Raw genomic sequence first — 12,237 nt, forward strand, 5'->3', positions numbered from 1 at the left:
TTTTAGGCATTACTCATTACTGTTTATTTCCAGAAAGCGTCTCACTAATTTATCTGAATTTGGTTTCATGTCATTGGTTGTTTGCATGTAGGCAATATCCTAAATTAGTTGCTTTTCAGTTCAATTTCTCATTATAACATACAAGTGACCTATTTATTCAGCTACAGACCATTCCATGGTAGTGTGCCTACTAAGTTATAAAGCATTTTGATGTGAACTGAACTTGTGACCTCAAGTACGACTTTTTACTCCAGTAAACCATTCAAAGAGGTAACCATTCAAACAATTAAAAAAAAATTAGTGTCCCATATTTTAATAAAGCTACAGACACTATGCACTGATTCTAATCTAAAACAAGTAATAAATCAAAAGTCAGATCCTCAGGTGACTTAACACCAGTGCTATTTTCACTGATTTCTGTGATGCCATTTTAGTTTCTGAGGACCTGTTTTCAAAAACCTGTTTTCAAGAACAGATAAAGTCCAAAGTAATTTAAATTTTGGAGAATGTAGAAATCACTTTCATTACACATGCAAAAGAAAGAAAAAATCCAGCAACGGAAGTGTCTACAAGACACCAAGTATACCCACCAACGATGTCAAACCTTCATTATCAACAACCCAGTCCTCCTTTTCAGCTAATCTCTTTATATCTGTAGGACAGAATAATAGGGGAAACATGGGATGGGTGGGTGGGGAGAGAAGGTATAAATTTTAATTATTAAAAACTCTTGAACTTGAAAAGAAACCACAGACACTGGAACTGCAATGACTAGGCATACAAGCAAATAGCACTACAAGCTTCAAAGCCTTCAGTACTCTCAAATGACTAAGAATGGAACTCACACATGGTCTGCTGACACCACACAGAGAAGCACATCTATTGTACATGGCAGGACTTGCATGAAGCACATCGTTTACTGGAAAGCTTAGAATTAAAGGAATATTGCAAAGGCTTTGAGTTTGTTTTTGTTTTGTAAATTTTTAATCACAATATAAAATACTCCAACTAAGAATCCAAGTCTCTAGCCTGTAACGCTCTAGCATTTAAAATGAAAGAAAAACTGCCTAGCATTTTAGCAAAGACAGAAAGGACAGCATGTAATTCATATTCAGAACTCTAAAAGAGGCACAGGTTCCCAACTCAGGGTCAAGGATCCATGGTGCTAGATTTTCTTCAAAAGTACATGAACAAATATGCAAAAAGCACTCTCTCCCACTACCCAGAAGGTGTTAACTTATACAGGCTTACTATATAACTATTTATTAGGATGTGAATCCAAAACTTATGCACTATAAAACACAATTCTTCTGTGGATGACGTGCATCATGCATCATCACCGTGTTTTGGGCTTAATTGAAGTGTAAACAGAACAAAGATGACCTGTGTGCAATTTGTGGGGCTTTGACATACAGCTTTCCTACGAAGAAATTGCTCATCAGAAGTGCCTGCATATCATGCAACTCTCTTTTAAATGAATAAAAATTGCAGTGAATTACCATCTCTTCTAAAAATCTAAGAAAAGAGAATAACTAATGCATGCTAAAAGCTATCTTCAAAATTTTAGTGCTTTCTGTAGCTAAATTAAGAAGCTTAGTTATAGTGTCATAGTCTGCAACACTCACACAAGTATAGACTCAGTAAGGATAAAAGGCATTAAGGGATTGTGTAGAATAATGACTCTGTTCACTTTCCTACTTAATTCAATTGATATTCTTCTAAGGACTTAGATTGCACTGGGCAGCCTTTACATGTTTTTGTGGCTGCTCACTTTTGCATTCTGCTCTTAGCTAATACAAATATAAAATCCACCTGATTTCTTTCTCATACTTCACTGCTCATCAAATTCCAGTCAAATACATTCATGTAATCTCACTGTCTAGTCTGGCATTCACATAATTTGTCTTTCATGACCTTTATGACCAGTGACCACATACAGGAGGGAAAGAACACAGACTGCCTCACAGGGCCAGTGTGTGTACATGGTGTTTATCAAAAGACAACAAAAAAACTCCTGTGTGTGGGCAGGTTTATCGTATTTGAAAAGCCAAAGTGCTCTAATGAATATTTTAACTACATCTGAATATTCTAACTACATCTGAATGCCTTTCCAACTTACAACATGCAGCAAGAGATGAGACTGAATTTTATATCAGCACTTTACTCATATTTCAGAGTTATTCGAGAGGGGAAATTCAAGTCCAGGAGTTGACTTTTTGACTTACATATTGCAAATATAGCTACTTCTGAGATACATTTACATAGCTCCATAAGAATATCCATTACCTGTACTTTCACTTGTTCCCCAATAATAAGAGTTTTTTATTAAAGGGCCCAGTTAACCTCGTCATATGCCGAAAAAAATCCCCACTATCTTAATACATTCCAGAAGTACAATTTTCATTAGTAGGCGAAGAAAAAAAAAGGAGCAGAAACTCTGCATGTGAAAAAAGAACTGGGCTATTGCCTTGGTGCAACAAGTAGGTAAAACCAATCAAACAACAAATTTTTTCATCATTGGCCACATATTTGAGCTCTCTGCACTGCGCTGGAGAAGCTAGGTAGGCAGCTCAGAGATTGGATAAGCTGAGGACTGTCAAGAAAATGGTTGAGAGCTAAATACTTCCTTGCTTTGAAACAGCAAGATATCTGAGGACTCCCTCAGAGTTCCCAGACAGGAGTCAGTCCAATAAGATCATCCTCATATCACAATTAAAAGGAAAAAAATCTCTTACACCATTAAGAAAAAATAATTGAACTCAATTGTGCTAAGGGCTGAAAAGCAAAAGAGACTTTCTCATACTTTATGTGAAACCTGAAATAGTGATAGTACTTTACAGAGTTTTAAGGAGACAAGACAATGTATAAACTTGTTCAGCCAGCTCGCTTGATATTAATGCAGAAAATAAAAAGTTAATTGTGGAATGGGATTTAATAAAACAAGAGCCAAGAACGCAATTCGTATCAATACTGTAACAAATAAACCATAGATAACTAATGATTTGTTGTCACCAAAAGTTTAAAAACTTGCTTGATATAACCACCTATGCTTGGCATACTTAAGACTAGAGTAAAACTCTAAGCCTACATAGAATCATATGCCAAAGATTAAAAGTGACTAAATTGTAATATTAAAAAGCCATAATTTTTTTTAACATCAAGGGTAAATAGTCTTTTGGAAAAAAATCCTTGGCCCTGCTAAGAGAATTAGTAGATCAATCTGCCCCAATTTTAGGAGAGACATTTATTTCTTGGAGATCTACTTAATTGAAATTTAAGTTTCAGAGTTGAATACAAGACAGCAAGAAGAATGGCCTCTGATGGTATAGAGTCATACTAGATCTAGAAAATGTGTTACTGGCTTTCACAATCCAGATATTTATGGCAAAAGTTGTGTACACAGCAGGAAACCTGGGGATTACAATGTTAGTAAAAAGGCCTGGAAACCCCACAACTAATATAAAGGGCTGTGGATTGTTTGTTTGGGCTTTTTTTTTTGTCCTTGGGGATGAGACACTGCTTATTTAATTCTTCATGTTAGAAGAATTCTCAAGAAAGAAAATAAATTTTATTTCCAACATGGAAAAGCTGCATCGTGAAATAAATAATTTGCATTGTAGAACTGTCTCAACCCAAAAGAAACAAGTCTAACCTACTTTATTTATTAGACTGAGGGAAGAAAATACTCATTACTTATTTCTGGCAGAAAAATCAGGTATCTGAGTAACCCTTGCGAGAGACCACAGAATGAGATGAGTGCACTGCCACTACAACATCTGTAACAAACACAGTTATCTGTCAGATCATGGTTTGGCCTCACTAGGGGCACAAAGAATGACAGTGAGCAAGGGCACCTGCAGCCTTTCATTACCTTCAGATGTGTGCTGTAAGGTCACGATAATGCAACGTACACGAAGGTCCAGAATAAGATCCTGGATGATTTGAAGCATGTCATTGGGTATCTCAAGTGCAGTAAGAGACTCAGAACTAAGCCTAGAAAAGAAATGAAGTTAGGTGGAAGTGTAAATCTGAAGGGTTTTTAAGCTGATATGACTACATTGAATTTTGCAGACATTTTCTGCATATATAAATACAACAGCTCCATTCTCAGTGTATCTTTGAAAACGAATTATCCCACTCTGAGAAGATTAATTATTTATTTAAATAACAAGATTGTAAATGCAGATTTATTTTTCTCTAAGATGACAATAATGCCATCACAGCAGCATGCCATCTTTTTTCTACCATCTTTTTACACTTCTCTGCTTGATCTCCTGTCCTATGATCCAAGAATAATCCTTTTGGAGAAGAAGCAATGTTTTTTTTTTTGCTTTAGATGAATGCCTAGGTCAAATATGAGATCCACAACTGGGTTTCTGAGATTTTGTTTTTACTTGCATGAAAACAGTAACCACAATTAAGCTGCCAGGAATGGTGATGTGGCTGTGCATCAGATTGCTAAGAATATGCATATTCAAGGAGCCAAAATACAGATACTGCACCATGGGCAGAGTAAATTAATTCACTGTTTTGCTTCCAACTCTCACCAGGCACAAAACACTGGTACTATAGGTGAGGATGGAGACATTGAGACATTAATTCCTGGGTTTTTTCCTTTAGAAAGAGTAACACAGCAGCTACTTGCAAGAATTGGCATTTCAGCTTTCAACTAAAAAGCTGAAGCTGCATTCAGGGACACAGAGGGTTGTTCACTACTTTTATCCAACTCTTGGATATGTAAGCAAGGACAATTCAAAGGCAGTGACTGCCATCTCCCCTGCTGCTAATACTGAGCAAAGTACAGGTAATAGGAAGTGCCAAAGTGGAGGAATAGGAAGGCACAAAGCAAACAGGTGGAACATTTCCAATCATCCATCTGTAGGCTCCAGTTCCATGCCCCTGGTATTGGGCACAAACCACCAAACTCCCGGCATTAATGAGGCTGCTCTCCACTCAGCACAACTACTGAATTAGTAGATTAGAAAAATCTGTACTATCTCAACCAGCCAGGAAAGAATGAAAATACCTATCTGTGAGAAATTTAAGTTACTTTAGTCTACACAGAAGCCCTGTACTTTAGAGTTGATTCCACTGAGCACACAGCTGTCACATCCCTAAGATCATATTTTTTCTCTTATAATACACCCTACCAAATACATACATTTTATACCTTTATAGTAAGACAAAAATCTTATCAGCAATGGCTCCCTTGATTGCATAGCTCTAACTTATTCTCTGGCACCTATTCATACTGGGCAATGAGAGGATGAGGTACAAGATAAAGACTGTGCTACCAACTGTGTGATACACACAAATATGTATGTGTGATATCAGCTGTGGGAGACATAAAAAGGAGCAGAAAAATTAAGATCACACAGATGTAATGACAACTCCTTGTTATCTAATGCTGTGAGTTCTATCACTCTTAAATACAAGCAGAAAACAGTAAATCATTTGTGAGACGACAGAAAAGAATAAAATTCTATCATGTGCTTCACAATGACTTTTAGTTAGGAACTGTGAAAATAAGGCTTAGGCTATTATATAACTTTGCAACAAATAAAGGTCTTAGGCAATGTGTAGATTCCTCTTGGGAACAGCCCACCTTCATCACTAGTGAGTCACAAGAATTTCGCAGACTGTCTAAGTGTGGGGGCTAGAAAATTAACCTACTTGCAGCACTTGCACAAGCTTCTGACCTGGTCACAACTGATCAATACTCAATGACATGTTCCATTCCTCTTCTCCAGATACCCCTTTTATTCTCTACTTTTGATCACTTTGAAGTAAAGTCTAGCCCACTTTGCTCAAGTGCCATCACTAAGTAAACAAGGTGGGGAAAGGAGTAGGAGGGAGAGAGGATTTCCCCAGCTCTCAATTCAGTTGTTCATTACAAGGGTAGTGCCCGGAAAGCAAAAGGAGATTCTCTGAAAAAAAATGTCTTCATAGTCTGTAGCCTCAGCCAGGATCTTATCTCAGATGGCAGGAGCACAGCTAACCTTTAGAGAACCATTGCTTACACTTCCAAGCCAGTATTACAGACATGCAAGTGCTAAAGTCTAGAATTTTATAATTTGAGGGAAACTCATTGCTTGCTTCTCTTTATATCTTTTCATCAAGTCAGTTCCTTCTTAAATTGAAAGCATTCCATAAAACTCAGCCAGAATAACAAACTTCAGATGGAAATATTTTTCTATGTGGTTACAGTGCAGATAATTCAAGTGACAACAGAGTGACAGAAAGTGTCAAACAGACTTGACAACAGGTGGGTATCACCCCATCTGCACTAAGAATATCTATACATGATTATACCCCTTTCTTTTCTTCATCTGTGCTGTTACCTGCTTTGAAAATTCAAGATAAAAAGTACAGTATCATACCCAGGTCTTACTCAAAAGTAGTAGTTACTTTTCAAAAAGTAATGACAATTCTTGTAGGCCCCACAGAAATTTTTGTATATTACTGAGTCATTTTGCAATTAATGAAATGTACATAATTGATTTTATAAAAAAATATAAGCTGAATGACATTATAAGCAGGAATATCACCTTCCATTAAACAACTGTAATGGTAAATTGTGATCTAAGAATAACTACAGTGAAAAACGTGATATTTTCACCCATCTTGGCAAAGATAGGAAGATGTGTAGCAAATGCAGCAAATAATTGCTTTATACCCTAAAGAATGAAATTGTGTTTCATTCACTGAGTGCCTACGCTCTATGCTGTGCCAGGCAAATATTTTGTTTAAACTTTTCCATAAGATGCTATGGGAAAAAAATGAATATATTATTATGTAATAAGACTGTACCATGAGACATTGATAATTACACTTGCACATAGAATCCTAAATCTGACATAAGCCATTTTTTTTGCAATCCTACTTTTGAAAATGTTAACATTCTCAAAATTCAGGGTATTTAACACAATGAACAAAACATTTTGTCTTAAAGCACATATATTCCATTAATAGAATGATTTTATGGGTCCAGAGATGCATTTACCTTACGGTCTGGATAACATGTGTTAGCCACTGGCCAGAAAGTTCAGATTTCATCTCCCAGCCACCATACTGTCTTAATTCTCCTTCTCTGAGGCTGAATGGAAGCAAGGCTCCACGTATAAGTTTTACCAGAGAGTGCATAACTTCCTGAATCATTTTCTGCATCAGAAGAAGGGGAAGAAAAATCAAGGAAAAATCTCTACCAAGATGCTTAAGCAGCCATGTACCTGCTATATAACAGAGGTAGAAATGTTGGATTTACAGGGGCTCCATATGGTAGAGAAGGGAGGAAAAGGAGGTATGAGGGTACACAAATTATTTAGGAAATCTTATTTTTCAAGGTGACACTAACGTATCTTACCATGAAGGACAAATGAGAGAAATTAGGGTTCTCCCCACCACATCTCCCCCAACTACTTACCTTGAAATCATTTTGTCTTTGCCTAGCATTTTTCTTTGATCTTTCCATTTGGCCAGATTTTTCAGCAGTCTTGTGAAAATGAGAAAATTGAAAAGTGTAAGTATCTTATAACCACTGTTAAAATAATTCTGAAAAAGGGGGTTTCAAAGTGAAGAAGTGAAAACTGGTAAGCTTATGATGTAATTATAAAAATCAACTCAGGGCATTTCAGTAAGCAAAGACTATATATACCTCAACAAACTCAATTTACTGTAGATAAGTACTCTTATGTTTAACTCTGAGGAAAAATGTGTGCTTAAGACAAAGTCAGAGACAAGCATAAGAGTAGCTCAAGCAGTACAAACTTCCTGAGGTTAAAGTTTTCTCACTGCAGTGTTAGTGAGATCTAAAACATATACAGTCAATTTTTGCATCAAGTTTACATGAAGAAACTGTATTTTTTTAGTATGGAACCTGACCAGAGAAAAACATCAATGTGAAGTGGGAGACAAATTTTGGAATGAAGGCAATTTGGAAATGTATGATGTGAGAGGGAGTGCTGCAGGGTTTTTGTTTAGTTTAGGAGCTGTATTTTGTAACAATGCTCAACTAATTGACTAATGCTCAACTAATTAACTAATAGAATTCAACTAATTGGAAAAGAGACTGCAAAATAAGCAGCACCTTTATTGTCACTTCTTTGAAAACAGCGGAACATGAGTACACTTTGCATGAGACAGTTACAGTTGAAGAAAAACATGATTTGACTAATAGTCTTCCTGTTTGTAGTTCTACCCTTCTGTGAAGAGTACTGAGATCTCAGTAAATGACATTGAAAAAGTTATTTCAAATCCTAGGCGAAGCGCAGATGTCGAATTTTATACTTAGAAAATCTCCTATTTTATGTTTGTACAGCAACATCTACTGGACAAGGAGTGCAATAACATGATAGAAGTGTCCTCAAAGACAATCACTTTACTTGCAAATGATTAATTTCAAATGCTGTATTTTTCAAAATCCTTCTTTAGTTAAAGCATTTAAGATTTTTTAAAATACAATAAATAATTAAAAGTGAGCAAAAATTAGAGAAAAATCAAACTGCTTAACAGTTTTGGAAAATACATAGCTATTAAACTCTTGTATGTTAAAGCTCTGAACTATGCCATTTCAGACAAGGAGAACAACCTTCAAATTATTGCTGTATTTAACTCCTACTTCCCTCTTCTAAAGCATTAACAAGAAATTAAGTTGTATTCCTTGAAACTTCAGATAGCAACTTTAAATTCACACTGGTTTACAGCTGGATTAAACAAGAGAAATTCATAGATCCTTGATACAATTTTTTTTTCAGTGGTTTTACTGAAGACCAGTCTTAAACCTTTCCTGCACAGACAGACCAAAACTATCTTGTGGTAAGATCGACGGTTACTATTCACATTTGTGACTTCACCTAGAGTGATTCAAAGAACACAACTTTTCAAACTGTTGAAATACCACACACATCTTAACTGACCATATTTTAAGGCATGCAGCTAATCTTTCAGAGCTAAAAAGAACCCCATCCCTGCCAAAACCCTACACACTAAACAACATAAAATACATCTTGAAATGCATATGTGGAGATTTTCTTTCTACATTTTTTAAATGTCTTGAAGACTTAAATAAGCTAACTGAAATAACCCTGTATACAATTTTCTATAGGATGTTTCTTAAAAAAATGTAGCAATTGCCTTGCTTCCTGAATGATGATATATACCATGCAACATGGTAAAAGAATTTTCTTCGTGGACAACTAAAATTTGTACTGTTTCTGTACTGACAGCAAAACACAAACTTTCAGTCTTGGATGCACTGTGATGACAGATACTCTTAGGTGCTCTACAAGTCTTCCAGCTTATGCCACCCCCTCCTTGCATTCATCCTCAATTGACTGTGGCATGCAGAGCACACAGGAGGAATGGATTCCTTCCTATCTCCCCAAGAACTTGTGGGGCTTCTGTAAGGATCAAAGGAGTGGAAGAAATCAAATGTATGGGGATTCATTTCTCAGAAGTTCAGAATTAGGCCCAGACATAGAAGAACATATGTACCTTACAGACCAACAAAACTACCTCTTCTGGTTTTTTTAATACATTGAAACAATGTTTTGTTCAGGCAAGACAGAAGATCACTACATTTTCCACTTGCAGTCATGTTCATGAGCAGGACTTATTAACCTTGTTTACAGTTCAAGTCTTCATTTCTCTAGAAACTGCTTTCTATTTCATTGTGCACAGGGAAAAAAAATCACAGTAAACTTAACAGGTGAATTAGTAAAGTTTAATTTTCAATAGTACTGGTGTCAAAAAGAAAGGTTGTCATTTCCCTTATGAAATAAATTATTTTTGTGAAACTCAACAGTACTAAGGTTTATTCTTGGTTTTACTTCCTTCACTGAACATTAGATGTAAATGTCATATCTTTCTTTTGATTTTTATAATGTAAAATGAGGATCACACCTAGCATCTATGTCACTGAAGCTATAATGCTCTGTACATTGTGTTCAACATGTAAAGGGCTATAGTATCTATTAGTATCATCATATGAGAATAGTATATTGATTTATAAACAGCAGCAATACATAGAAAAATTAATTCTTTGGAAAATAAGAACAAAAGCTTCCAAATGTTCTTTCTCAAAGGCTTTTGTTTTTCGTACTAAAGCTGCAAAGAATAGTAGATAGACATGATGACTTCAGAATTTAAACACAGCAGAACACAGTATACAACAAATTAATTAATTTATAAAAAATTAATTTTGAGAGATATCCTTTCAAAATCTGTTAGGAGTGTGCATATAAAAAGAGCAGGTGTCATAAATCCTCACTTTTGCATTTCCCCTTCCAAATCAGGATGATTAGGAAAAATCAGATCATCTGAGCAAGAATGAGTACTAGCACAGGTAGTTGCAGCTGACTAATCTTCCAGACTAGACTCCCTATAATGTGTCTGTGAATTTTGCTAAGTGCCTTGGTTATTATGCATCTCTGATCTTGAACCTAACCTCATTTCCAAATACTTATAACTCAAGAAATGAGTACTCCTTTTCCAAAGAAAGGAAGCAATATTTTTTCTGTATGACTCTGCTTTTTACATATCTCTACCTTTCATGCAATGTGTTAATTCTTCAGATCACCAGTGAAGGGCCAGCTATGAGTAAGAGGTGAAAGTACTCAGATATTATTGAGTCCAGCAACTGGAACACAGACACAGCCACACACAATACCCACTGTCTGAATTTAAGGTAATTCCACTGTATGCTTACGTTCTTTTAAAAAGAAAAATCTCTTACTAAAATAAGTCATTACTTCTACCAGTGAAATATTTCAAATATAATTATTACAGACCTTTGTTACTTTTAAGTCCTTTATATAGAAGAATCCATACCTCACTGAATAAACTTCCATTCACATAGGAAACCCAGAGCTTCCAGAAGTTGGGCAGCTGACTTACAACAAGTTTTGTCAACTTTTCAACAAATACAACTTGCTGAGGAGCTTTGTATCGCCAAGCTAAAATGGAGAGAGGGGATGGAAAAAGCAACATTAACATTTTAAAAAATAACAAGAATGCACTACTAGCTTTCTGCTCCACTGTATTTCACAAGTGACTATACAGTACATATAAATCCTTTCGGGTAAAAATAAAATAATTTAAACCCTAGTCCAAATATGTGTACACAATCTGTACACATACAGGCTCTTTCTTCTCCTCTTGTATGCTTACAAGGTGCCAGCACTATGACAGTATCTACAGAATAGCTCCCCTTGTGGGAGTATCTAAGAAAACCCACCTAAAAATCCATTCAGACAGTCTTCTGTCTTCAAACTACTTTAAAATGTAAGGTAACGTGAAAGTAACCAAGTATTACAAAAGTTTCAAATGAAATCTTGGTAACAGATTACTTTTTTCAGTTTCCTCTGCAATGGGTGAAAAGGGGTAAAGAGAAAGCTGAACAGAGGCAGATGTAGTCATTAACACAGAAAATAAAGGAAACTGTGAAATACTCTTCTATAACCATCTATGTTCTCCGTTGAAACCATCATGATTACAGTGGTTTAACAAAACAGGGTATCAGCACAACAGTGATAAGAGACTTGTATTTCAATTCAGGAACTACAGTCTGCTTTGGAACACATGGACAAAGAAATCATATATTTTTTGAAAAACCCCAAAACAAATCACCAAAGCCCCCAAAACACTTCAAAATGACATGTTTGTTGATGTGGTGGTTTTTTTTATATATAAACTTAGGTCTTGTACAAATAATACATTTAATACATGATATCAGCCTATGTAACACTGTGGAAATGCAGAAAAATGTTGCATGGAATAGCACTTTTTATATCTACTTTGCTACAGAATGTTGTCCACACACAGCAGGAATTCATGGGTTAGGCAAAAATAGCTGCCTAATAGCACATTACATACTAGTAGGCTTCACCAGAGCCTCACTGTTTCATTGTGTTGGTAGACAGTCTTGAATCTCCTTGAAGTACAGCTTGCCTTCAGCAGCTTCCATTTCTTGAGGTGTGGATCATGTATTGCTCCACTTCTTTACTGGAGAATAGAACATCTGCCCTACCCATTTCTTCTTATGGCCAAAAAGTTCAGGCATTTTGAATTAGTATTTGAAAATAAAATCATAATGGAAGTCCAATATTTGGAAAGAGGGTCTGACATAACTCAAGTGCAACTATGCTGAGAGTGATATACCTCTTTAGGAGGCATGGAAACATCAAAGCTTTACTAGAAAAGCTCCTAGTGTGGAGACAGATAAGATACTTTCACCAGCTT

General features: G+C 35.8%; 1 protein-coding gene across 1 annotated transcript in view; it reads right to left on the reverse strand.

Annotated features, from left to right (window-relative positions):
• Positions 1 to 12,237, reverse strand: part of EXOC2 (exocyst complex component 2) — a 125,478-nt gene that overhangs the window by 45,001 nt on the left and 68,240 nt on the right. The window contains exons 13-17 of the mRNA XM_059478863.1: positions 10,828 to 10,952; positions 7,424 to 7,492; positions 7,004 to 7,161; positions 3,872 to 3,993; positions 591 to 652 (exon numbers count right to left, since the gene is read on the reverse strand). Coding sequence (XP_059334846.1) covers positions 591 to 652; positions 3,872 to 3,993; positions 7,004 to 7,161; positions 7,424 to 7,492; positions 10,828 to 10,952 — 536 coding nt within the window. The remainder of the gene's footprint in view (positions 1 to 590; positions 653 to 3,871; positions 3,994 to 7,003; positions 7,162 to 7,423; positions 7,493 to 10,827; positions 10,953 to 12,237) is intronic.

This window comes from Ammospiza nelsoni, chromosome 1, assembly GCF_027579445.1.
Source record: "Ammospiza nelsoni isolate bAmmNel1 chromosome 1, bAmmNel1.pri, whole genome shotgun sequence".
Taxonomy (NCBI): Eukaryota; Metazoa; Chordata; class Aves; order Passeriformes; family Passerellidae; genus Ammospiza; species Ammospiza nelsoni.